Source organism: Pituophis catenifer, unplaced genomic scaffold (genome assembly GCF_029215685.1).
Source record: "Pituophis catenifer annectens isolate HBS135680 unplaced genomic scaffold, rPitCat1.0.hap2 SCAF_12, whole genome shotgun sequence".
NCBI lineage: Eukaryota > Metazoa > Chordata > Lepidosauria > Squamata > Colubridae > Pituophis > Pituophis catenifer.
Window position 1 is genome coordinate 11,788,740 of NW_027256892.1, and position 27,736 is coordinate 11,816,475.

Below are 27,736 nucleotides of genomic sequence, written 5' to 3' on the forward strand. Positions count from 1 at the left end.
AAAATTGATTATTAGCATCAATTAGGAAAACTTCAAGCTTGTTGAGGACTATCCTACAGCTACCAAATCACGGCTAGGTCAGAATGCTTCCTCTGTGGTTTGGTTGAGAGACTTGCGGAAACAGGAGAACAAATTACAGATAGTCCTGGATTCAATTGTGGTCTTAGGACCACAATTGAACCCCAAAATTTCTGTTGCTAAGCAAAACATTTGTTAAATGAGTTTTGCCCCATTTTAGACCTTTCTCACCACACTTGTTAAGTGAATCACTGCAGTTATTAAGTGAGTAACATGGTTGTTAAATGAATCTGGTTTCCCCATTGACTTTGCTTGTCAGAAAGTCGCAAAAGGTGATCCAGGACACTTCAACCATCATAAATGTGAGCCAGTTGCCAAGCATCTAAAGTCTAATCATGTGACCAATGGGGATGCTGCAACGGTCGTATGTGTGAAAAATGGTCATAAGTCACTTTTTTCAATTGTAACTTTGTAATGTTGTAACTTTGAATGGTCACTAAATGAACTGTTGTAAGTTGAGGACTACCTGTATACGTTATATATCTCTATAAACACACACACGCACGCACACACTTTCTCTCCCCCAGCCCCCAAGAGAAGAGCATAAAAGCAACTGCTTAAGCATTAATTCTAACTGAATGGGGCCTTGTTAAATTTATTAACGTGAAATGAAAAATCCCCAACGTGTTTTTGAACTGTCATGCTATCCAGAGGCAAAAAAAATTAATTAAACCCCCCTCCTCCTTTAAGCACTCGGTATGATATACAAGATTCCATTTTCCAACACTCATCTTCCGAATTTCTTCCTTGCCATTGCTATCCTGCCTAAATGTCTGAGCTTCCGTTTCCTTCAGTTCCTTGCATATAAAAAACATAAATCTGCGAACACATGGTATTAAAGTGTGAAACTGAAACATCACAAACGATTCTGTTATCCAGGCTGCCTCATTTGTAAACCTCATTTAGAGAGCCATTTTCAATAGGATTTGACAATGGCACTGTAAATTCCCATCCAGAATGCTGAGATGCTCAGGAATTCTAAAGCTATTGGTTGTTTAGCTCTCCCAGCCAATGGATGCCAATTAAGAATTTCCAAGAAATTCACTCCTTCGCTGCATCGCAATGAGAAAATGTTCAATGTATGTATATTAATTTCAATGCACTGCCTAGCCCAAACCTTCACTTTTCTAAGTATAACTGCAGAGTTCAAATTCGCTTAAAAAGTGCATCCAAAAACATTCATATTAAAAAAAAAAGAAAATGCAAACAAATTGTCCATATGACAGAAGGTTCAGAAGGCGGATATTAAAGTGAATAGCTTAGAAGAAGACACGCTGACAAATGTGTGTAAAAAAATTAACAGGCTTTACAGAAATGTACATAAACACATTTCCAAGCAGATTTTTAAAAAATGAAAATAACATGAGAAAAAGTGATACAGGCCAATCCAAAGTTGGGAAAAAAACAGAAGAAACGGAACAAATTTAAAATGGTCAATTCTGTGCCTCTCTGTTGCCAGCATTCCCATGTGCTGAACAGTGGTAAATGAAGCAGAATTGGGGGGTACATCCCCAATCTAAACCCATCACAAAAGTTGAAGTGAATTAGAGCACCTATATGCAATCCATAGTCATGACTTTGTCATTTCTGGCTTGAATTAATTCTCAGAACATTAACTGCTGCATCACCCTTTTGTGATTTCTCTGGTTCACCATGCACTCAAAGCTCTCTTCCTTCTGATGACAACAAGCAGCTATGAAACAGCCTCTATGTAGCACCTACTGACAAGTTAGCCTTAGGGCAAATACCGATAATCACTCTGCATGTCACTACAGGGATGGAAAGCAACATCAAAGAGCAGACAGTTAGCATTATGCTCTGTACCTGTAGACAGCTCTCTTGTCAGCCTCCAGCTGTGCCTGAGGGTCGATCGGGGTGCTGGGAAGGGGAGCATTAGCTGCTGCCGAGGGCGTGGCGACGTGCACTGGCTGTGCTTTTGCCGGCTGCTGGGCTGTGGTTGCTGTCATCTGTTAAGAAGAAGCACATGAGAAAAGCAAAAGGGTTGAAGGACCAAGAGAATCAAACCCTGAGTAGATAGTGACATTTCTTTTTTTTTTTATTGAAAAGTTTTAAAAAGTTTTACAAACATTTCCCCTTCCCCCTCCCTCCTCCCCTTCCAACCCTTCCCTTCCCCTCCCTCCCCCCCACCCACTTCCCAGAGCAAAATACAGGGCATAACATTTGACAATCATAAGCTAACATAAGCTAATCATCTATAACCTCCTATCCCCCTCTTGAACTTTTAACTCCCCTTTTACTAAACTAAATTTAAGTACTTTATAAAATGTCTTTGATCATTCATAAGCTATTTATTTATTTTATTTTATTTTATTTTGAATTTGTATACCGCCCTTCTCCCTGAGGACTCAGGGCGGTGAACAGCCAAATAAAAACATCAAATACAAATATTAAAATACAGTTAAAAATATATATATAGATTTGGCCCCATTAATTAAAACAATAAACAAAACAATTAAAAAACCCTTAAAAAGAATTAGGCCAGCCCGGCTTGTTGGAAAAAGAAAGTTTTAAGGGCACGGCGGAAGGCACTGAGGTCATGGATTCTCCTTATCTCAGGGGGCAACTGATTCCAGAGGGTGGGTGCCCCCACAGAGAAGGCCCTCCCCCTGGGGGTCACCAGCCTGCATTGTTTGGCTGATGGCACCCCGAGGAGGCCCTCTCTGTGGGAGCGCACGGGTCGGTGGGAGGTCGTCAGTGGCAGTAGGCGGTCTCGAAGATAGCTAGGCCCTATGCCATGGAGCGCTTTAAAGGTGATAACCAACACCTTGAAGCGCACCCGGAAGACCACCGGGAGCCAGTGCAGTTCACGCAGGAGCGGTGTTACATGGGAGCGCCACGCTGCTCCCATCACTACCCACGCTGCTGCGTTCTGGACCAGTTGGAGCCTCCGGGTGCTCTTCAAGGGGAGCCCCATGAGTGACTGTGCACAGGGAATCCCGATCAAGAAAGGGCCGCAACTGGCGAATCAGGCGAACCTGATAAAAGGTCCCCCTGGTTACAGCCGTCAGATGTTCCTCCAAGGACAGCTGCGTATCCAGGAGGACTCCCAGATTGCGAGCCCTCTCGGTGGGGGCCAAAGACTCGCCCCCAATAGTCAGTGATGGAGTCAACTGACTATATCAGGATGCCGGGAACCACAGCCACTCAGTCTTGGAAGGGTTGAGCTTGAGCCTGTTCCTCCCCATCCAGATCCGTACAGCCTCCAGGCACTGGGACATCACTTCAAGGGCATCGTTGGGGTGGCCTGGGGTGGAGATGTACAGCTGAGTGTCATCAGCGTACTGATGGTATCTCACCCCAAAGCCACGGATGATCTCGCCCAGCGGCTTCACATAAATGTTGAACAGGAGGGGCGAGAGGACCGACCCCTGAGGCACTCCACATATAAGAGGCCTCAAGGTCGACCTCTGCCCCCCTGCCAACACGAACTGCGACCGGTCAGAGAGAAAGGAGGAGAACCACCGTAACACGGTGCCCCCCATCCCCAACTCTTCCAACCGGTGCAGCATGATACCATGGTCGATGGTATCAAAAGCCGCTGAGAGGTCTAACAGGACCAGAACAGAGGAGCAACCCCTGTCCCGAGCCCTCCAGAGATCATCAACCAACGCCGTTTCCGTGCTGTGCCCAGGCCTGAAACCAGACTGGAACGGATCCAGATAGGATGTTTCCTCCAGGAATTGCGGAAACTGTCGCGCGACCACACTCTCAACAACCTTCGCCTTTGAAATTTTTTAGCCTGATATTTGCCTTGAATATAATCAATCCATCTTTTCCATTCTAACATATATTTCTCATTTGAATGGTCCTTTACATATGCTGAAATTTTCACCATTTCTGCTAAATTTACTACTTTTAATGTCCATTCTTGATAGGGTTGCCAGGTCTGCTTCCAAAAAATAGCGGACAAGTGGGGGGGGGGGGTTAAGTAGTAAAAAAATAATTAAAAAATTACATTTAAATTATATATTTTCTTACAAACATTTTAACACATATTAAAATAATCACTTCAAAACTTTACTTAAAATTCAAAACATCAAATATATTATAATAACATGTAAAATATTAAATTACATTTTACTTTGCTGTCGTGTGTATTTTTTATTTGACTGCGCAGCTTTGATCAATTCTTTGTGTTTAAGGAATAATTCTTTAATTTCAGTACAACGTTGAGAAATATTAAAAAATATACAAAGTTCACTTCGAACTGATGGTACAAGCAGTTGGTTACGTTCGTCAGTCCACAAATTTCCCATGATGCTGAAAATTCGTTCAACGTTTGCGTTTGATTCCGGAATTGATGCACAATACTGGAACAGTTTCAGTAAACTCGGAGCTGGCTCTTTCTTGAAAAAGTACATCCGCTTATCAAGGGATGAATCGCCCTGCAGATGAACATAAACTTCTTCTAAGGCAGAAATTTCATCTAAGAGAGTGTTGGGTGGAAGTTCTTCTCGCCATGGTGATAATAACCAGATGTTCGTCATTTCTTCTAAAGTTGGAGGATTATTGCGATCAATTAGATTGAAACAACTTAGCGTCTCATATACTGAATCGGTGAAATTATACAACTTTTCTAGGTACGCAATGGCTCTTTGATACACGTTGATGGCTTCTTTCTTGAACTTTTGCATGGCATTCCCAGGCAAATGTTTTTTACGTAAGGCAAATAAAACTTTCATTCCAAAAAACTGCTCATCGTATTTTTTTTGCAAAGAATCACGCAGCTTACACATAATAATGTGAAGATCACATGCAAGAATTTTCTTGCTTTCCAGCTTCAGTAGGGTGTCTTGCATTATTGACATGAAGAAGTGCATGAATTATAAATACAATTCTGAAATTGTTGGTTCATCGTCCTTTGCGAGTTCATTTTCCTGATCTGAAATAAGGTTCCAGATAACCTTATGGCACTCATCAGATCCAAGAGAAATAAAATACAATTTTAGAGGTATCCAGTTTAAAAGAAGTCTTTCGACCGCTTTAAACAAACTTAACCAACATGTTGGAACATGGCGCAAAACTTCATGGAATTCTGACTCACAAAACTTACATACCATTTCATCATAAAGCTTTTGAATAAAAAAAATGTCCACTATTTTGTGAAAAAAAATAGTGAACATAATGTGAAAAAAGTGGACTGTCCGCTCAAATAGTGGACACCTGGCAGAAAATAGTAGGTAAATCTTCCTTCTTCCAGTACTGCGCCACCAAGTGTCTTGCTGCAGTTATTAAGTTCTTATAATGATGCATGAAGAAGAATTGGTTAGACATATAAAAGAGAAAGGTCCAATGCATATTAAGAGGGTTTATAATGTTTTGCTAGAAAGGGATTCGGAAAATGAACTGGTTAAAGATTGTATGATAAAGTGGGCACAAAATTTTGCAGAACCAGTGATGTTGGAAACATGGGAAAAAATATGGGTCCAGAATGTTAAATTTACACAGTCGCAGAATCTGAGGGAAAATTTTTATAAAATGTTTTATAGGTGGCATTTAGATCCTAAGAAATTATCGTGTATGTATCCTAATGTTCAACCAAAATGCTGGAGATGTGATTGCTTAGATGCCACGTATTATCATATGTGGTGGACTTGTAAGAAAGTGAAGGCCTTTGGATAAAAATTTGGTGGGTTATGCAAAATGTTTTGAAGATAAAACTTCAGTTTTCTGCACAACTGTTTTTATTGGGTATAGCTAAGGGTTTTACATTGGGTGAAACAAAGCTGATATTGTATATGGTGACAGCAGCGAGATTATTGATAGGTCAATATTGGAAAAGTGATGCTATGCCCACTATTGAAGAATGGACTTTGAAGATGGCCAGTTTTGCAGAGATGGCGAAGATTTCAGCATATTTAAAAGACCGATCTCAAGAGTCTTATGTATGGGAGTGGAAAAAGTGGATAGATTATGTGCAGAATAAATATCAAACTAGGAAATATCAGATAGCTTTTAGCTGAATGAATGTATTACGTAGGGATAGATTAATTGAGTTTTATGAAGGTATAAATAGTATACAGGGGGTAGAGGGGTTTAAGTTTCATAAAATGTATTTTTGATTAGGATTTTATTTTGAGGAAGTCCTGGGGGGAAAAGGGGAGGGTTAGGGAGGGTTTGGGGGGTTCTGGGGGGGGGAACTGGGGAGAAAATGTATTTGTAAAACTTTTCAAATAAAACAACAACAACTGTGGAGTAAACTTTATCCTTTTTTAAAAAATATTTTGAATAATCCACCATATTTTTATCCAGAATGCTTTAACTTTTTTACAAGTCAACCAAACATGAAAATAGGTAGCATCAACACAATCACATCTCCAACATTTGGGTGGTAGGTTTGGATACATACAAGCTAACTTTTTAGGATCCAAATGCCATCTATAAAACATTTTATAAAAATTTTCTCTCAAATTTTGAGCTTTGTGTAAATTTTACATTTTTTACCCAGATCCTTTCCCATGTTTCCATCATTATTGGCTCCTCAAAATTTTGTGCCCAGTTTATCATACAATCTTTAACTAACTCTGTCTCTGAGTCTATTTCTATCAATATATTATACAACCTTTTTATGTGCATTTTACTCTGGTCCCTAATTTGTTTTATCAAATTTTCTTCACTTTGTGTAATACCAATTTTCTGATCTTTTTTCCATCTATTCTGCAGCTGTACATACTGAAACCAGGTTTGAATTGCCCTTTCCTCTCTTAATACATTCAGAGGCTTTAACTGTAGTACATTTCTTTCTGTAATCAGAAATTCTTTATAAGTAATTACATCCTGTCTTTGTTCTATACTTATATTTTCTATCGCATGTCTGGGTACTACCCACATGGGTATCTTGCCATTCAATTTATATTGGTATTTTTTTCAAACACGCAGGAGGGCATTCCTTAATATGTGACTTTTAAAAGTCCTATCCACCTTCTTCTCATAAACTAAGTAGGCATGCCAACCATATAGCAAATCATATCCTTCAATATTCAATATTCTTTCATCTGTTAAATTAATCCAGTCACTAATTGCTGACAAAACAGCTGCTTCATAGTACAATTTTAGATTGGGCAATTTCAAACCTCCTCTTTCATGTATATCCTGCATTATTTTTAATTTAATTCTCGGTCTCTTCCCTACCCAAACAAAATTATTAATGCCTTTCTGCCATTCCTCCAAATTTGCATCCTTTTTAAGTATTGGTATCATTTGAAAAAGAAATAGAAAGTTGGGCAGAACATTCATTTTAACTACTGCTATTCTTCCCAACAAAGACAGTTGTAATTTTTTCCATTTATCCATCTCTATCTGTGTTTTATGCCATAAGAATTCATAATTATACTTGTATAATTTCCCATTTGACGTTGTAATAAAGATTCCTAAGTACTTAACCTTTTTCACTATCTCGCATCCTGTTACTCTTTCCATTTCTTTTTGATTTGTATTCATATTCTTAGCTATCATCTTTGTTTTCCCTATATTTATTTTAAACCCTGACACTTGACCATATTGCCTAATTATCTCCATCAAAACTGTAACTGAATTTACTGGTTGGGTTAAAGTTACAACCAAATCATCTGCAAATGCTCGTAATCTATAATCATGTTGCCTGATCTTAATACCCTGTATGTTATCCGAGTCCCGTATTTTATTCAACAATACTTCCAAAGTTAAAATAAACAATAGTGGAGACAAGGGACATCCCTGTCTTGTTCCTTTCTCAATTTTAAAAGTTTATGTGAGACTACCATTAACTATTATTTGTGCTGTTTGTTTCTGGTATATTGCCTTAATAGATTGTATGAAATGCTCTCCCAACTGCATCTTTTGTGCTACTTTCACTAAAAACAGCCAATTCAATCGATCAAACGCTTTCTCTGCATCCAAAAACATAAGCACTGCAGGGACTTGGTTGTTCTTCCCCAAATACTCCAGTATATTAACAATTTGTCTTACATTACTTTTCATTTGTCTCCCTTGTATAAATCCAGTTTGATCTTTATGAATCACTTGTTGCATAACTGACATTAGTCTATTTGCCAAAATTTTTGCAAAGATTTTATAATCTGTATTAAGCAATGATATGGGTCTATAATTTTTGGGTTGACTATGATCTTGATCTTCTTTTGGAATCAGGGAAATAAAAGCTGTTCTCCAGGATGGTGGCACCTCTCTTCCCTGTTGTATTTTAGCAAATAACTCCTTAAGAGGTTCTACCATTTCTAATTGAAAATTTTTATAATACACTGCTGTCAAACCATCTGTGCCAGGAGCCTTTCCACTTTTTAATTGTTTAATTGCCAAAAGAATTTCCTCAGTGGTTATTAATACATTCAATCTTTCCCTTTGTTCATCAGTAATTGCAAGAATATTCTCCTTCTGCAAATATCTCTCTATATCATTACCTTGTATATTATCACCAGCATATAACCTCGTGTAAAAATCTAAAAATGCTTTTTTAATCATATTCTGTTGATATACCTCTTTACCTTTATACTCTATTTTTTCTATTGTACGATATTTTTGTTTTTTCCTTAACATATATGCTAACCACCTGCCTGGTTTATTTGCGTTAGTCAGACGCCTTATCCATTAGGCCCTCAAAATTCCCCAACAAAGTCTTTTAAAAGGTACTGACAGTGTTAACGAGTGTTAATGAGCGTTAACAAGCACTTTCTCTTTTGACTTTCATTTTCACGCCCTTAAGCAACTCAGCGCCATCTTTTTTAAGCTTTCTCCCATCTCAAGCTCCGAAGGAAGTAATGATTTATTAGAGTTAAAGTTTAGTACTTGCAGTTGTGATTTCTCCTGTCTTTGCTCTGCCTGCTTTAAATCCAATCGATGTAAAATCATTTAGTTTGCAGGGTGGTCGTGGCGCCTTGTTCTTTTTAAAACAGAAACGTCCCGAATCCAGAGCTTCTTCAGGTGCTTGGGGAGCTCTCACCCTCCACGCCCCAGGATTAATCCTGGGGGTCTTGGGGAGCTCTACCCACACCTGCCTGCTCGCTTTCCCCTCTTCTCCCAAGGGGAAAGTTCCGAGCCGCTAGAACAGCTGATTTTCGCTGCTCTAGCGGCTTTACGAGATCACGGGGGTTAGTGCTCCCAAAGGAGCTGCCACCGACACCTGCGGTGCCACCGGAACTAGATAGTGACATTTCAAGGGGAGAGAGCCACCATCACAGGATCTTTGAGAGGTTGTTGCAAATATATTAGAGGATTAAAAAAAAAAAGTTTCTGTATCCAATGTGGAAGCATGAATCGCTAACCTGTGAGAGACTGGGGTTAAGTATCTCATCTTGGAAACTGTAATAAAATCAGGCATGACTTACTTAACAACCTTGTTAGCAATGAAAATTCTTGTGCCAATTGTGGTTGTAAGTCGAGAACTACCTGTACTTATCTCAACTTACAACCACAACTGAGGCCAAAATGTATGTTGTTAAGTGAGAAATTTGTTAAGCGAGTTTTGCCCCATTTTACAACTTTTCTCGCCACAGTTGTTAAGTGAATCACTACAGTTCTCAAATTAGTAACATGGTTGCTATTAACCATGTTACAAGGCTTCCCACTTGACTTTGCTTGTCAGAAGGTCGCATAAGGGGATCACATGATTCAAGGACACTGAAACCATCATAAATATGAGTCAGTTGTCAAGCATCCAAATGTAAATCACATGACCATGGGGAAGCTGCAAGTCAAAAGTGTGAAAAATGGTCATAAAGTCACTTTTTCTGTGCCATTGTAACTTCAAATGATCACTGTGAACTATTGTAAATCACGGACTATCTGTACTAAAATAACAATATTTGTATCAATTTAGGGTGAAATCTTACAGACACATACTTGGAAGAAAGTTCTACTGAACATATTAGAAGTTATTTTGGAGTAGACATGCTTACATAATCAAACCATGGAGGGGAAAGTCTATACTTGTTCTCATCATTTTCAAATTAATTGCTCTAAAAAGGTCTTTCTGAACCTAATAATCTTTAATGTCAGAACTGTAACTTTCCAAAATTCCCAATCAGCAATGCTAGTGCATTCACAAAGTATCCCAAATATGACAAAAGTTAGCCATGTAGCTGGGTGACTTTGGTCAGGAAGTATTCCTCAGATCAATCTACCCAAACACTAGATTACAGTTAGGAGATAAAACTGAAGAAGGGAGTACTAAGTATATCACATTGAAACCCTAGGGACAAGGGAGAAGGAGACAAACAAATACATATAATGCCTTCCCAGATGGATAATTAACAAGTTGGTTTGTGTTCATAAAAACAGACAACTCAGTGTTATATTAGTGATATGTTCCAATATCTAAGCGGCGAAGAAGAGGGGGTCAACCTATTCTCCAAAGCATCTGAAAGCAGAAGAAGAAGCAATGGAAGGAAACTAATCAAGGAAGGAACCAATCTAGAAATAAGGAGAACTTTACTGACAATTAGAACAATTAATCAGTGGAATGATTTGCCTCCAGAAATTGTAGTTGCTCCATCCCTGGAGGTTTTAGAGAAGAAATTGGACAGCCATTTGTCCAGAATGGTATAGGGTCTCCTGCATGAGTAGGCGGTTGGACTAGAAGACCTTCATGGTCCCTTCCAAATCTGTTATTCTGTTACTCTCTTCTGTTAAATCCCCATGCTAAGAAAATGCACCCCAGTCAGTATCAATGAAAGACAGTTCTCCCTCAGGGGGAAATGAGCTGAAAACTTCAGAGTAAATGAAAGCAACAGCCTTTAAACAAAATACGAACAGCACAAGTAAAGGAAGGATAAAAGGAGGCTCTCAGAGTTAAAACTCCTCAGAAATGCACGGTGAAAACAGCTTGTTATCTTTATTGTTGTTGGGGTGGACACAGCTAACGAATCACTGTGGAAATTCTAAACAGGATTTTACCAAATCGTATTACATCCACTGCTCCAGACCGAATGCATTTCACAGCCAAATGATCAGAGATCTGTGTAATGCAAGAGATTTTGAAGCTTTTGGAAAGAATGTAATGCAAGAGTTGATTCACTGGAACGTAATGGCCATTGTTATCAGTTAACAGAGTTCTGCTCTAAAACTATGGAGCGCCTTACCAGTTCTTTCAACCTTAATGAAATCTGAAGGGGGATGCTACGGACTGATCAAAGCACTGGCTAACACTAACAAGTCTTCTCCCACCTTTGTGTACTTTTGCAAGTCTTTTAGAACTACCAACACACCTTTTGCATCTAAATAACGCAAAGTCAACTAAATCAATCAAGTATTTATCTCTGATTCAATAATTTTTTCCTAAACTACGTGGAAAGTAGGGTCATCATATGTATCATAGTCTATTTAGTATTAAACATTTATTTACTACATACACAGATTGCATCACATGTTAATCCAGCAGAGTATGATAGAAAACCACAAACTTTTTTCTCAGAGGGAGAAAGCTTTTGAGAACTGACAAAGCCTATTTTAATACGGGACTAATAAAAAAACCCTACAGAGCTCTTTTCTGATGTTTGAAGACTGTCTTTGAGCCAATGGATTGGCTGCAGCAGAGGTGGGATGAGGTAGCTTCTCTGCTGTAAATGTCACATTTCATTTTTATCAGTCTTTTTTCACTAGCCTCTTGCAAAATTAGGAGGAAAAAAAATCCCCAACAGCCTGACTTTGGTGAGAAAGACTGACAATGATGAAGCTTTTCTATTGTCAAAAATGTCTTTCAATTCCCCACAGCTGTTAACTACATTTCCCTGCTGCCTCTTCTGCCTCTAGTTTCAGCTGCCTAAGCAAGAAAAAAGTCACTTTCAAGGAATAGCTAATGAGGGCTGGATCTGCATTTAGTAAAGCGCCAGGTCTATTCAACTTTCAGGCACTGGAGCTGGGGTGGGCTGATGGGGAAGGAAGGAACCAAGAGGTGCAGCCAAGCGAGGGAACAATGACAGAGAAGTCCCACAAAGCCATAAAAGCCTCCACCGAGGTACCATTTGTGCAAAGTGACCTTTCTCACCAGAGGGAGTCATTTTAGAGAGGAGGATAACGAGGCCCATGTGACTTGGAGAAGAGGCTCCTCATCAAAGATTACACTCCTTGACAAGGTGGCAAAACCATCTCTGCATTGTTGAGCACAGCACCTTTGCCCTGGTCTCTTGGAAAGACTAAAAGCAAGACAAAGGGACATTTGGTCACTCTTGTATTTTTCCACCTGCTCTCCTCCTCATGTGGTAGAACTACAGCTGTTTACCTGTGCAGTTTGGGAATTTGCTTCGAGAAAGTCTTTATTTTTAATGTTTCTTGAGATGACTATCATTCTATGGAATATAAATGTTTAAACTATTGTTTGCTTGTTCCTAATTTTCCCCCATAACTCTCAGTCTTCTGCAAGAATAAATAAAGAACTTGTAGCACTTTATATTCCATTGAGAACTTGTAGCACCTTATATTCCATTGAGATAACCGTGGAATATAAATGTTTAAACTGTTCTTTGCTTGTTTCTAACTCTTTTCCATCATTCTCAGTCTTCTGCAAGGATCAAGAACTTGGGACATCTTAAAGTTTAAAGAATATACTGTATATTGTCATAGATCTCCAAGTGGCCTCAATAATTCTCAGAGAGAGTGCTAATGGGAGCCATGGTGGCACAGTGGTTAGAATGCAGTACTGCAGGCTACTTCTGCTGACTGCCAGCTGCCCAGAAGTTTGGCAGTTCGAATCTCACCAGCTCAAGGTTGACTTAGCCTTCCATCCTTCTGAGGTTGGTAAAATGAGGACCCAGGTTGTTGGGGGCAATATGCTGACTCTGTAAACCGCTTAGAGAGGGCTGTAAAGCACTGTGAAGTGGTATATATAAGTCTATTAGTGCTTAAATGCTATTGCTATTGCTAATGACCAGATGACTATAAGGAATATAAATCCTTTCATCCTCCATCATTCAGTTAGAACCAAAGAAGCTTTTTGGATGAGAAGTGAAATGTCTTCAAGGAAAAACTAAGAAAGTCCAGTTGTGTTTTGGAAAAGCACCTTTGAGACAATCATGACCTGGATGACTGAGAATCTCCATGGACATCGTGACAGACAATTTACCTCATGAAATGCAAGGAGGGGATAATCCATGAAATCTTCTGATATAATATATTACTTAGTCTTTTAACTGGTAATTCTTGCTCAGTCTTGTATTCTCCAACCTGCTCTCCTCCTGGAATTGTAGAACTATAACTCCATTTTGAGCTAGCAACCTGTGTACCTCCTTTTAGCACCTTCTTTGGGAATTCAAGGAATTGTGGTCTGAACCATATGAAAGCCACAGGTTGGGAAATCAAACAAAGAATTGGACTAATGCTCCATTTGGCATTTATTGTTGATGCCAATTAGTGATGGTGGTCAGAAGTTTAGGAAAGGTTTATTTTTTTCCCCTAGCCCTAACTTGAGAAGCCACAAACTAAATTTGGGGTCTTCTATGTACAGGGCTAACAATTGACGTTTTAGTTTCCAGTTTGGGGAAATCAGAAAATAGCTAGTGAGAGATACAGATGTGCAATTAAGTAAAAGAAAACTTTAGTTGGTTTTTATGGTTTGTGTTAAACAATCTTTGTTTTGTTGATTTGTTTTGTATTTTTTTAATCCAACCAATTTTTTTGCAGATGTTTACCTTCCTAACATATGGAGTCGTTTTTATTCAGTTCTCCTAATCTACATAATTTTAAATTAATTTTGCCCCAAGAAAGTCTTTACTTTTAATGCTTCTTGAGATAACTATCATTCTATGGAATACAAATGTTTAAACTGTTGTCTGCTTGTTTCTAACCCCCCCCCCCACAATTGCTCCATTCTTCTGAAACAATAAGTAAAGAACTTGTGCACCTTAAAAACATTAAGATTAAAAAAACATATTGTCACAGATGATTTATGGATCACAATATTTCCTCAGGTGCAAGGAATAGATGGCAATCCATGAAATCTGATGTAATACATTAGTCTTTTAACTGCTGCAGGATCCTATTATGTCCCAGAGAAGGAACCTGTCTTACTTAACTAAACTTATTATAACAAGTCTGCCTACTGATGCCGTCATGAGGTGAACACTTTTAATGTCTTCAGACAATTATTTTATTTACAGAAGTAAGGATTGGAATTAGAGCACGAAATTTCTAGGTGGCAAACCACCTCTTCAAACCTTTCTGTTCCCTTACCAACAAGCTTCTGAAACATGGTCCAAACTGACCTTATCACTGAATGCCTGAAGCTCTGAAGAGGACCTTGCACACTTAGGAAGCTTGACACCTTCCATCATGATTTTTACTTCCTCTGTGCAAGTCTTTGGAGGTCTCAAATTTAAGGGACATCTTTGGAGGTCTTAAATTTAAGGAGAGTTTGTTGAAAATGATGGGCAGCTGGAGGAGTTGAGTAGTCAATAGCTTTGTAACTTCCCCATGATCCAATAACCTTAAAAATGAAAGAAGGAACCCAAAATGATCAGGAGAGATCATTTGCTGAAGTAAAGGAAATGGGCTTTTTATTTAGACTTATCTCAGGAATCTTTAAGAGAATGTTTAAGTTATGAAAGGACATTTGATAGACGTGAACCTGTCAGTTAAAAGCTTCCATGAAGATTCTAGAGGACTCAAAGCTATCAATGTATAGTTCATCCACAAAGCAAAGGAGCAAATGGCTGAAATAAAAAATAATTATGTACAGAACAGATTTTTAAAAAAATATAGAAAGAGGGTATGCTAAAACCAAGCCACTTTGTAGATTTAATAGGTGTATTCGGAAAGAAACCAATCAATATGATTTCATTTCAGTCCTACCTAGAAGAAGTCCCTTGAGTTTACTAAGCAAACATGCAAACACACACACAAAGAACGTGTGCCTGTTTGCTTCCTTATTTTTGTCCTTACTTTTAACTTATTTAAAATACTAAACCCAAATAAAGTGATGAAGCCTCCGCAAAGAAGTTTTGAAAAACACATAGTATTTATAGTAATAATGTATAAATTATAAATTGATGGAATTGACAGACTGAGACATTTCACATTTTAACAGCTGTAAATACTGCAATTCATAAAGTGAGGATGTATTCATTTGAAAGCAGATGGGAACTTCTAATTCTTTAATGGCCATTTAAAAACAGGCAAATAGTTACTTGTCCATTACATGGGGGAGGTTCTCTATGAATGAGAAGAGGTCCCTCTTCTCTCTCCATAGAAGAGGTCTCACTTCTGTGCCAGGCCCTCTAGCTCATTTTACCAGTGATAGAAGATTCCAGCGAGATCCAAATAAATTCATTCAGATGCAAAGAGTCCTTTAGTTGAGCTTGTCCCAACTAGTAGAATGTTAGATAATCTCCCAACTTGTAGATTCATACAAGCTGACCGCCAGCTGCCAAGAGGCAATATCATGTTTGTGAACTTTCTAAATGCATCAGGTTGGCCAATACTGAAGCTAGCCTAGATTATTATTATTATTATTATTATTATTATTATTATTATTATTATTATTATTATTATTATTTAATCTTTAGTGAGATTCACAGCCTTTGAGGCTGGTTAATAGCTCAGCAGCTCGAGTCCTAACCAAGGACCTAGGAACTGTTAAGGTATCGTCGGAGGATGTAAGCTGTTCCGAGTAAGGTGGTTTTTTGTAGAGTCAAAATGTTCAAGTCTGGCAAATTTAGAATTTCTAAATAGCGGGGTAGCCCATTATTATTATTATTATTATTATTATTATTATTATTATTATTATTATTATTATTATTATTATTATTATTTCAATTTATATACCGCTCTTCTCCTATTGGACTCAGGGCGGTGCACAGCCAAGGATAAAAACATACCAATACAAAATTTAAAATCAATTAAAAGAATTATACAGTTTTGGCCCACAATTTTAAACAATCCAATTAAAACCCAATTTACACTTAAAAAGCTAAAAAGAGATAAAAAAGGGGGGTGGGTTTCACGCCAGCCCTGCTTGATGGGAAAGAAAATTTTTAGGGCATGGCGAAAGGCCCGGAGATCTGGTATTCTTCGTATCTCCAGGGGCAAATCGTTCCAGAGGGCAGTTGCTGCCACAGAGAAGGCCCTCCCCCTGGGGGTCGCCAGCCGACATTACTTGGCTGACGGCACCCTGAGGAGTCCCTCTCTGTGGGAGAGTACTGGTCGGTGGGAGGCAATCGGCGGCAGAAGGCGGTCTCGCAAATACCCACGTCCGATGCCATGGAGCGCTTTAAAGGTGGTGACCAATACTTTGAAGCGCACCCGGAAGACCACTGGAAGCCAATGCAGCTCGCGCAGGAGAGGCATCACATGGGAGCGCCCTCTTGCTCCCATAATCCCCCGCGTGGCCGCATTCTGCACCAGTTGGAGCCGCCTGGTGCTCCTCAAGGGGAGCCCCATGTAGAGAGCATTGCAGTAGTCCAGGCGGGAAGTGACGAGCGCCTGAGTGACTGTGCGTAAGGAGTCCCGATCCAGAGAGGGCTGCAACTGGTAAATCAGGCAGACCTGATGAAAAGCCCCCCTCACCATGGCTGTCATATGCTCTTCCAAAGACAGCCGTGTACCCAGGAGGACGCCCAAGTTGCGAGCCCTCTCCGTAGGGGCCAATGATTCACCCCCAATAGCCAGCGTTGGCACCAGCTGGCTATATCGGGACGCCGGAAGCCACAGCCACTCAGTCTTGGAAGGGTTGAGTCGAAGACTGTTATTCCCCATCCAGATCCGCACGGCCTCCAGGCACCGGGACATCACTTCAAGGGCATCGTTGGGATGGCAGCTGCGTATCATCAGCGTACTGATGGAACTCCACCCCAAAGCCACGGATGATCTCGCCCAGCGGCTTCACATAAAAGTTGAACAGAAGGGGCGAGAGGACCGACCCTTGCGGCACCCCACAAACGAGGCGCCTTGGGGTCGACCTCTGCCCCCCTGCCAACGCTGACTGCGACCGGTCAGAGAGATAGGAGAACGGTGCCCCCCACTCCCAACCCCTCCAACCGGTGCAGCAAGATACCATGGTCGATGGTATCAAAAGCCGCTGAGAGATCTAACAGGACCAGTATAGAGGAGCAACCCCTATCCCAAGCCCTCCAGAGATCATCCACCAACGCGACTGATGCCGTTTCCATGCTGTACCCAGGCCGGAAGCCGGACTGGAGCGGATCCAGATAGACAGCTTCATCCAGGTACCCAGGAAGCTGTCGCGCCACCACACTCTCAACAACCTTCGCCAGGAAGGGAAAGTTGGAGACCGAACAATAGTTAGCCAAAACAGCCAGGTCCAGAGCAGGCTTCTTGAGGAGGGGCCTCACCACCACCTCTTTCAAGGCGGACGGCAAGACACCCTCCCTCAACGAAGCATTGATAATCCCCTGGAGCCAGCCTTGCGTAACCTCCCAGGAGGCCAGCACCAACCAGGAGGGACACGGGTCCAGTAAACATGTATTTAGTAGATGAGTATTGGCGGGATTTGTCAGAGCTTTTGTTAAAACTTATTTTAAACTTGGATCCAGAAACACACTGATATGGAATTTGGATTAGATATACTGATTTTGGATAAATATCCTATTCAAGAAGTTATCTACAAAAGAAATACTGAGCAAAGTGATGCAGCAGAAATGGCTAGATTCATAAGAATAAAAACAGAATAAGTGAGGGATGGGAGCTAGTTGTAGTTTGCATTATGTGAATGCAAATAATCCCCAGAGCCTGCTAAATAAAACAACCAAGGAAAGGAAAATCAGGAAGACAATTGGCCAAGAATGCTAGAAGCCTACTATAAACCAGGGGTGTCAAACTCATGTCGTCATGGCGTCGTCACGTGACATATTGGGACTTTTTCCCCCTTCGCTAAACCAGGCGGGGGCGGAGCCAGCACGTGACGCATCCGGCCTGCGGCCTGCGAGTTTTATACTCCTGGGCTAAACTGATTCAATATAACGTGGCATTTTGGAAACACATCTATGTGTTGAAGAGCTGAAGCGTAGTGAGCAAAACATCCGATCTGTGAGGTGATTTCAGGATCAGGGATAACAAGCTCTTTTGCAAGATGGATGTTGCTCTGAGGATAGTCCTAGGGTTGTCCTCCCAATAGCAACCAGGATTTGGGAAAAAAGGAATGACACAACTGAAACTGATTTACATTGAATTTTTAAAATATAATTAGCATAATTACTCCCTATATAACCTGCTGCTTTCTCCTTCTGTAAAACTGAATATAACAATTCAGAGTCACATTTCTTGTGTTCGGCAGCTTTATAAACCTGATCACTCATTCAGCCAATCAATTTTGGCAAGTTCTGGACCACATCCAACATTGTCAAAGGATTAAATCATCCCTGTGTAAATAATACAGTAGACTAATGTAAAATGGTTTAGGGTTCAGTTATTTCCTATGTTCCTAGAAGCACCTTCTGAAATGGACTCTATTGCTTCTCATGTTTGGAGATATTCTACTGGAAATCAGTGCACTTCTAGCAACACTAGCCAGGAATCCAATGGAAGCTAATCATTTCCAGTTGCATTCCAGTTATTCCCCCCCCCCACAACATAAACAATTATTTTATGGCCTTGTAGAAAGCTGCAAGCATTTTTAAAAAATGGTTAAAGAGCAGAAGATAAATTGTCCTGCACTGCAAAATCAAGACTTTAACATGCAAGGAAGCAATTATAAGGCTTTGAAAGGTTGTAGTTTAAATTAGAAGCCCTTTTTCTAACGCAGCTTTGATGACAAATGACTCACCCATCCAAAGGCTATCTAAGAAACACAACTCTATTTTTTTAAAAAGGAAACTTTTGCAAGTTTTCCTAAAAACTCAAAATTTTGACTGGTGATAGTTGCTGATATTACAAATCTATTGTTGGATTCGGTACTTCCAGTGTGGAAACAGTAAAGTGTGGTTTGGCACAATTTTGGCCAACCAGGAAACATGGATTCGATGCAGTGATCACTTTCTCCTGGGATATGAAAGTGTTTTGACACAGTAATGAGCCACGGGGTTCTTTCAGCAGTTGTGATTTGTTAATCCACAGTATAATGTGAATTAAATTAGGCTCTTCACACTTAACTAACCTCAATCTGCATTCTTTGTAACACTTGAGGTTTCTGATTCCGCTAACAGCCTAATCCCTTCAGCTCCAAACTTCTCCCAGCTGTTGGTTTGCAGCAGTTATGGAAGGATTCCAAACATTCAGGGCCAGAAAACTTAATCCTAAAGCTGTTAGGCTCTACCAAAATAACAAGAACCCCCAATTTAAAGCTCTTAGCCTTAATTAACAGGAAAGGAGGCATTCAGGGTTGTGCTGAAACACAGAGTTTAGATACAGTCTTCTCCAACAGCCTCTTGCCCAGATTTCTTCATGTTAGAATTTTAGATCAGGCAGGGTGTTGCAAATATCAGTCACCATATCCTATAATATGAAGGGCAATCCAATGGTATGGATCAGTTTCCATCCATTTAGCATCCAGTCTCTAAGTGTACGGGTACTTAAAGTATTGGTTCAGTGCCAACACCTGTGTGCACATTTGCAGAAGCGATGGGTGAATTTGTCAATTCAATTTTTGCTCAATATCTCTCTTAGAGTCCTGTTGGGAATTTCCCACTCTGTTTACACATTTCACCAGAAAGAAAACTAGCAAAAACTTTCATGAACATTTACAGTAATTGAAATTCAACATATATAGAAGGGATGGGTTGGAGAAAGCTGTGTTAGAGTGTTCCTACTCTACAAAGATGCATATGGCTGCCTCTAAGGACAGATTAGACTACTTACAAAAAAAATAAAAGGTTTATTGTACTGAGAGCCCAGAATTAGTTCCTGGAATCCTAGGAGCTGGGTAATTGGCTCAGCTCACTTATCCCAGTTTTATCTTAGTCAGGACTTTTCTTCCTAAGAGCTTTGTTTATTGTCCTGGTCTTAGCACTGTAATAAATTGTGAGAAGAGGGAATTATACCATTAAACCGAATAATATTTTCAATCCAGGGCATTGCAATCCAACAAGATTAAAAATGGTATGAATTAAATCAAACATTGCCACCATAGTTTTTACTATTTGTATTACAGACACATACAGAGTTCCCAGCAGTAATAGGAACACCCAGGGTTGTGACTCCTAAACTGGGAGAATGGGTCCAACAGATCTCAGGAACAGCATCAAAGCTCTCTGTCCATAAGAGTGCAATGCTAGAAACAGCTAAGATATTGTGCAGAATCCTCAAATTTCCAGGCGTCTAGTTGAGGACTTGAGGTTGAAGAAGACACCGATCTGTCACTGCATTTTTGTATTTACCAGATGAGCTCTTATTTTTGAACTTTCAGACTTATTGCCAAGTTCTTATCTCTAAGCTAACTGCGTATGTCCACATTCTTTTCTTCATCTCTAAAATTTTTCTTTGTTCTCCGGCCAGGAGAGGTGGCTGGGAAAGCTTTGCCAAGATGTAATTAATTAGCTAGTAAGATGTTTTATTTTCTTTATAACAAATAAATGAGTTTTTCTTAGAAAATATATCCTCGGGTTTATTTTCTTAAAGTATACTTCAAGGAAATGGTCACGATCCATTCTCTAAATCAAGGTGCAATTACCCAAAAGCAGAATGGGATTAATTGCCACCCTGACATAATAGAACCATCAGCATTTATAGGATCTGTATCCCTTTCACACTGGAATGCCAAGTCACAGACCCAAAAAAGAGGCAGTGCTTGTGTTGTGACCTAACTTTAGTCATTCTGTTGTTCTTGTCCCCTTGCAGATACCACTTAGAGGAACCATTTCTCATGACAGAAATGATAAGTGAAGTCTTTATCTTTACATGTGCAATAATGTGCTCCTTAGAGATATCACTGTAGCTCCCTCAATGCCTCCCCTTTCTTGCTGCTGATATTCTTTTCAAATATTCCTTTTAAAGAAAAGAAGAAAAGTGGATATGCTGCAAAGTATTTTTTTTTCTTTATGAGAAGTCTCACTACACCTATTCTTAGAAAATAAAAAGAGAAGATTTGGAAGAGCACCTATTTGCCCTGAAGAAAAAAAAAGCAAAGGTAAACTGAGGTGATAGACAGCCTATTTTGAAGGAAATTAAAGAGGCTGGCAGACAGAAGATCAAACATGGCTTCTGGTAAAATCAGTATGTTGGATTAAATTATTCCTACTGGCAGAATCCTTTTTATAACTAGACAACCCCAAGGAAGCCATTTTGGGAGAATATCTGCAATATCTTCTCAAAATTTCATCTGTGTCTCTGGGGCCCATCTGATTTTAGAGTGTCTAAATCTCATTTTATCCATGAAGCTAAATGGGTGACCTTGAGTTGGTCACTTTGTGGATCAGACAGAGAAGTTAAGAAGATCGAAGGGAGAGAGAGATGAGAAAATCAGCCCTGTCTTTGTGGTGAAAAGAATTTTCTCATGACAAAGCTTTGAACTCACACAGGCCTAGTAAATGATAGAAAGGGACATTTTGATAAGACAAGGATGTCCATTGTTAGATGGCAAATATTTTACAATGATCTGTAGGAATGCTTTATATTTATGAGACTTTTAAGACACAAACTGCAAGCTATTTTGCAGCACATTTGTGCCTCTTCCAATTTCCCCCCTTATTTCTAAATGAAAGCTGAAATTCCCCTATTTTCAGCAGCTGGAGCTTTATAGAAAACAAAACAAAACAAAACAAAACAAAACAAAACAAAACAAAACAAAACCTTAATTTAAGAGTAACAGAAAGCTTATGTAAATATGGAATATCCCTGGTATGAAAACTTGGTCATTCAAGCCCAGGATTTCCTTTTCTGCAAATAAAACACATTTATTTTGAAATCTCTAAGAAGAATTAAAGCTGAACCACCTCTTTATCGCAGTTAAAAAAAAACCCCTTGATTACATTCTGATGGAGTTTAAAACTAAATTTAATTATAAATATATAATACAACAGCAAGAAATGAATTCATTTGGCTTTTGATTTTTAACCTGTTGGAGCGGATAAGCTAAGATCAGGCTATAGTCATTGGCTTAGTCTGCAATAAGAAACTAACATGAGATCCAAATAAAATAGCAATAGCACAGACTTATATACTGCTTCATCATGTTTTAAGCTCTCTCTAAGTGGTTTACAGAGTCAGCATATTGCCCTCAACAATCTGGATCCTCATTTTACCAAACTAGGAAAGATGGAAAGCTGAGGCAACCTTGAGCTGGTGAGAATCGAACTGCTGGTAATACTGCATTCTAACCACTGCACCACCACAGCTCAGTAAGAAGCCACTTTATTTTTCATAATCCTTTACCAGATGTTCCCATTACCCACTGAAGAGTTTTATTCCCTCTTGTGCTCCTCATCAGCTGGCACAATGAGGTATGTTGACTTTTTCCATTCTTTATAAAAATATCAATTTTATATGGTTGCCCATCTCACCAGAAGTGACTCTAGGTAGCATATTTTTATTTTACTTATTTTGTCTAATCTGTATCCGTAAGTAATAACCACCATGGAAGATATCAGACAAGTAGCTATTGTCATAAATAGCCTTTGACAGATGTCTCCTGTATGAATGTGTCTAATCCTATTTCATGTCATCTAAGTCAATGCCCATCATCACACATTTGGCAAAGACACAGATTTAATTCTATTGCCCTAGTGAGTTCCACAAATTTAATTATTCTGGTTGCAAAAAAAAATAAAAATTTTTAAAAATGCAATGCTTCATTGTGAAAACACAATCTTGAACATCTGCACAAATAGGAGGATTTACCTGTTAAACAAATATGGGATATATTATTTTATTCTTCATTTGGTCAGCCAGAGGTTGGTTGCTAGTTCTAATTAACATGATACTTGGATCATAAGCACAATGTATATATAAAAATAAGTCTTTCATCCTGGATGTGATTTGCTCAGCTTTTTCTCCATTATTACTTAAAGCTTACATTAGAAGGAGAGGCAATATTACTTCACACAAGAACAGAGTATACAGTACACTCATAACTAACTAATGAAGCTTGTTTCCACAAGGTTTGTGAAGGACAGCAATTTATAATGCTTTGAAAAGGAATGAGATGCATTCATGGAGGATAAAGCTGTAACTCACAATATTACTGGGCCATAAACAACAGATAATTCTGTTGTTTTGCAAAGTGATCTCGTCTATGTGTCTGAATGGTCATCTATTTGGCAACTTCAAATTTCGATCAATAAATGCTCTGTTTTACGTATTGGTAAACGTAATCAGAATGTCAAATATAAACTAGGTGGCATTGAACTAGCTGATGATCTTCACTTTGTCAAGGACTAGGTGTACTTATCTCTGACGATCTATGCTCCAAAGTTCACTGTAACAGCGTTGCTAAAAAAGCATTAAGAGTTGTAAATTTAATTTTGCACAGTTTTTTTTTCTGGAAACATTGTATTGCTAATTAGAGCTTATAAAATTTATGCTAGATCAATCTTAGAGTATTGTTCAACTGTCTGGAATCCCCGCCATATATCTGACATCAGTACAATTGAGCGGGTTCAGAAGTATTTCACGAGAAAAGTTTTGCGCTCTTCTGTACACAAGAGAACTCTGGAACGAGCTGCCCTCAGAGAGTAGTTGGATTCCCGACCTTCGTACCTTTCGCCGCGCCCTTAAAACACTATTATTCCATCAAGCAGGGCTGGCCTAAAATATTATTTTAATGGGTTATTCTATTTTAGATTATTGGCCAAACTATTTAATAATTTTAAATTGTTTTTGACTTTTATATTGTTGGTTTTTTTATCTTGGCTGTACACCGCCCTGAGTCCTTCGGGAGAAGGGTGGTATAAAAATTAATTAATTAATTAATTAATTAATTAATTAAATAAATAAATAAATAAATAGATTTCCCTATGCTACTAGGCTCAAAATTCTCAGTCTGGATAACTTAGAACTGCGTCGCTTGTGGTCAGACCTAGGTGTTACATACAAAATTATAGGTAGTAATGTTTTACCTGTAAATGACTTGTTTTGTTTTAATTGCAATAATATGTGTGCTAACAACTGCTTTAAGATCAATGTAAATTGTTCTAAACTTGACTGTAAAAAATATGATTTCTGTAATAGAGTTGTCAAAGTCTGGAATGCTCTACCTGATTCAGTTGTTTCAGCTGCAAATTTTCACAGTTTCAGTCACAAATTGACTTCCGTGGACCTTACATGATACTTAAGTGGTCAGTTGAGGGGGCGTGGATAAGGGCACTAACATGCCTATCGTCCCTGTCATTGTATTTTTATTCTTTTATTCTTGCTCTCATTTTTGTTTGACAAATTCTAATGAACAAATAATGAGCAAAGGCTAATATCTGCCTCCTGTTTATACAGTAGCTTCCCTATGTTTGGCCACCATAGGAAGCCCCAAACCCAATAAAGACCTTTAGTCTAACCCTCTTGATCTCCTTCTGCTCTCTTCTAATTTCTACAAACTGAACTGGGAACAAAAGCATAACGAGGAAGAAAAATGTTGATAGCATCAAGGCAACTACTGGTAGTTTTATTCTAGAAATCCAAAATAGGTCCATTTTTGCCCCATAAGGTACCCACTGAACTAGATTCCTGAGGAGCAACTTTTCCTTAAGTGCTCTCAACATGTCCTAGCATTTTGAGATTTAGTTGTACCTAAGGTTGGTCAAAAATGCCTGTCAATGGACCACCAGGTTTGTAGATAGGGAAATAGGTGGGTTATTTTATTCACATTTTTCCATGAGAAGAACTTCTCCAAACAAGTGCCCAAGGGCAGGACTTCCCCAGATATCAGGGTAGCTGTTCTAGTGAACAAGTCAGTAGGAAGCTATTGGGGTTATGGAAACATGGAAAGTTATGAGAACACTGGAGAGGGTTGTCCAAGGAAGGCCTTCATAACTAAATCAATGCAGAAATACCCTACACCAGGGCTCTCCAACCTTGGCAACTTTAAGACTTGTGGATTTAAGAGTTGTGGACTTGTGGACTTCCACTCTCAGAGTTCTGGGAGTTGAAGTCCACAAATCTTAAAGTTGCCAAGGTTGGAGACCTGTGCCCTACACCACATGGAATGATTTATCAGAAATACAGGTAGTCCTTGACTTACAACTACAATTGAGCACAACATTTATGTTGCTAAGTGAGACCATTATAAAGTGAATTTTACAACCTTTCTTGCCACAATTGTTAAGTGAATCTCTACAGCTCCTGGACGCACGGCTGTCTTTAGAAGATCATTTGATGGCCGTGGCCAGGGGGGCTTTTTATCAGGTTCGCCTGATACGCCAGTTGCGCCCCTTTCTAGATTGGGACTCCCTACGCACAGTCACTCAGACACTCGTCACTTCCCGCCTGGACTACTGCAACGCTCTCTACATGGGGCTCCCCCTGGGGTGCACCCGGAGGCTCCAGCTGGTCCAGAACGTGGCCGGGCGGGGGATTATGGGGGCAACGAGGCGCTCCCATGTGACACCTCTCCTGCGCGAGCTGCACTGGCTCCCGGTGGTCTTCCGGGTGCGCTTCAAGGTGTTGGTGACCACCTTTAAAGCGCTCCATGGCTGAGGGCCAGGGTATTTACGAGACCGCCTTCTGCCACCAATAGCCTCCCACCGGCCAGTACGCTCACACAGAGTGGGCCTCCTCGGGGTGCCGTCCGCCAGACAATGTCGGCTGGCGACCCCCAGGGGGAGAGCCTTCTCTGTGGCGGCGCCCACCCTCTGGAACAACCTCCCCCCAGAGATACATACAATAACAGACCTCCGGATTTTTCGTCGGGCCCTGAAAACCTATTTATTTCAACTAGCTGGGCTGGCTTGAGTCAAATTTTAAACTGATTTTAAATTGGAATTGTTTTAATTACGGCCAAAATATTTAATTATTTTAAACAGTTTTTAGATTTTGTATGTCTTGTTTTTACTTTGGCTGTTCACCGCCCTGAGTCCTATATTGGAGAAGGGCGGTATAGAAATTTAAACAAATAAAAAATAAATAAAAATACAGCTGTTAAATTAGTAACACAGTTGTTCAGTAAATCTGACTTCCCCATTGACTTTGCTTGTCAGAAGGTTGCAAAAGGGGATCACATGACCCTGGGACACTGCAACCATCATAAGTAATGAGTCAGTTGCAAAGTGTCTGAATTTGATCATGTGACCATGGGGATACTGCAACAGTTGTAAGTGTGAAAAACGGTCATAAGTCACTTTTTTCAGTGTCGTCGTAACTTCAAACAATCCCTAAATGAACTGTTGTAAGTCGAGGACTACCTGTACTCTTTTCCTTTGGACAATTTTTTTAAATGAAACCCACTTTGTTTAAAAAATATGACAACTGGCATTAAAAATGAAGGGGATTTTTTTCCTCCTGGCAGTCATTCTATCAATATCTAAAAATTCTTATCTTGTCAAAACTATGACAAACTTTTCTTAGCCTCATAATAACAACAACAATAACTATCATCACCAACTGATGTTAAAATATCAGTGGGCAGATGTTAGTGGCCCAAGGGTCTTCTGGTATGCTATAGGCATGAGCTACAGAGAGACATCACTTTTTTTTATAGACCTTAAATCTTCTACAGTTCTCCAAGGAAAATATTAACAGAGAAATAGAAGAGTGTCTCCTTATAGCTGGCGAATTTATACAACATCCCTCTTCCAAAGCTGTTTCCTTCCAAATCCTGTAAGTTCTACTGTTGATGTCTAGAAAGAAAATGCACCCAGAATTCCAGGTTTTCTCAAGGGGAATGTAAAGTAAAATCAAGAGAAGAATTGGTAGCAGAGGGATATAATTGTCAATGGTTCTCCTATCTACACAGATTCATAATAGACAAAATAATTTATGGTTCTGAACATTATAAGACTGAGTTTAAAAAAGAATTGTTTAGCATTGATGAACATGCAATTGCTACAATGTATAACCTTGTATTGAAATTTAAAAGAGAAGAAGAATGTGAAAGATAAAGTGGGCTAATATTTTTGGTTGTAATATACAGATGGAAGTGTGGAAAAAGATGTGGTTGGAACAATTAAAAATTTACACTGCCCCTTCTTGCTTTTCTCTAGCTCTCTGCAATACTGTAGCATGCCTATAAATGCAAAACAGAATGGGGTGCTTGCAAAAGGAATACTCACCTGTTGGGGTTCTTGATAAGGGGGAGGGGGTACAGTCTGTGTGGCCATCATTGTCAGAGATGGCGCTGGGGAGACATGTTGCATCATGGGATTGATTCACATCTAGGACCTATTGACAGAAGAAAGTTCAATTGTTATAAAAGAAAGGAGAAAGGAAAGGAGAGGACATTATTAGCATATTCATTCAAGTCATCTTTCCATACCAGATTGATGTTTCCTAAATTTATATTGGTCTAGCATTTATACATTTTCCAATTCTGGTATCTTCCTGATGTGTAAGAAAAATGTTTTAATGCAAATCCCGGGAACACCTTTGGAAGATACCAGGAGAATATATGCTTGTTGAAAAATAATAATTCTACTTTTTCCTCTATTGCAATTACATGACTCCGATTTTTTAAAGCATTCTTTAAAGAAAGCACTCCTTAATTCAAACATCAGTAGATTGATGACAATAACAGCCCTAAACAAATAATGGAATATATTATTTTTCATTGTTGCTTTAGGAAAACTCAGATGCTTATAGATATGTGTACGAATGCATACCGTATATGTATTTATATATACAC

At 39.3% G+C, this 27,736-nt stretch overlaps 1 protein-coding gene across 1 annotated transcript in view; it reads right to left on the reverse strand.

The window, feature by feature from the left end:
- PKNOX2 (PBX/knotted 1 homeobox 2) overlaps positions 1–27,272 on the reverse strand; it is a 134,235-nt gene extending 106,963 nt beyond the window's left edge. The window contains exons 1-2 of the mRNA XM_070952260.1: positions 27,168–27,272; positions 1,903–2,045 (exon numbers count right to left, since the gene is read on the reverse strand). Of these exons, the coding sequence (XP_070808361.1) occupies positions 1,903–2,045; positions 27,168–27,254 (230 nt within the window). The 5' untranslated portion in view covers positions 27,255–27,272. The remainder of the gene's footprint in view (positions 1–1,902; positions 2,046–27,167) is intronic.
- Between the last annotated feature and the right edge of the window lie 464 nt (positions 27,273–27,736).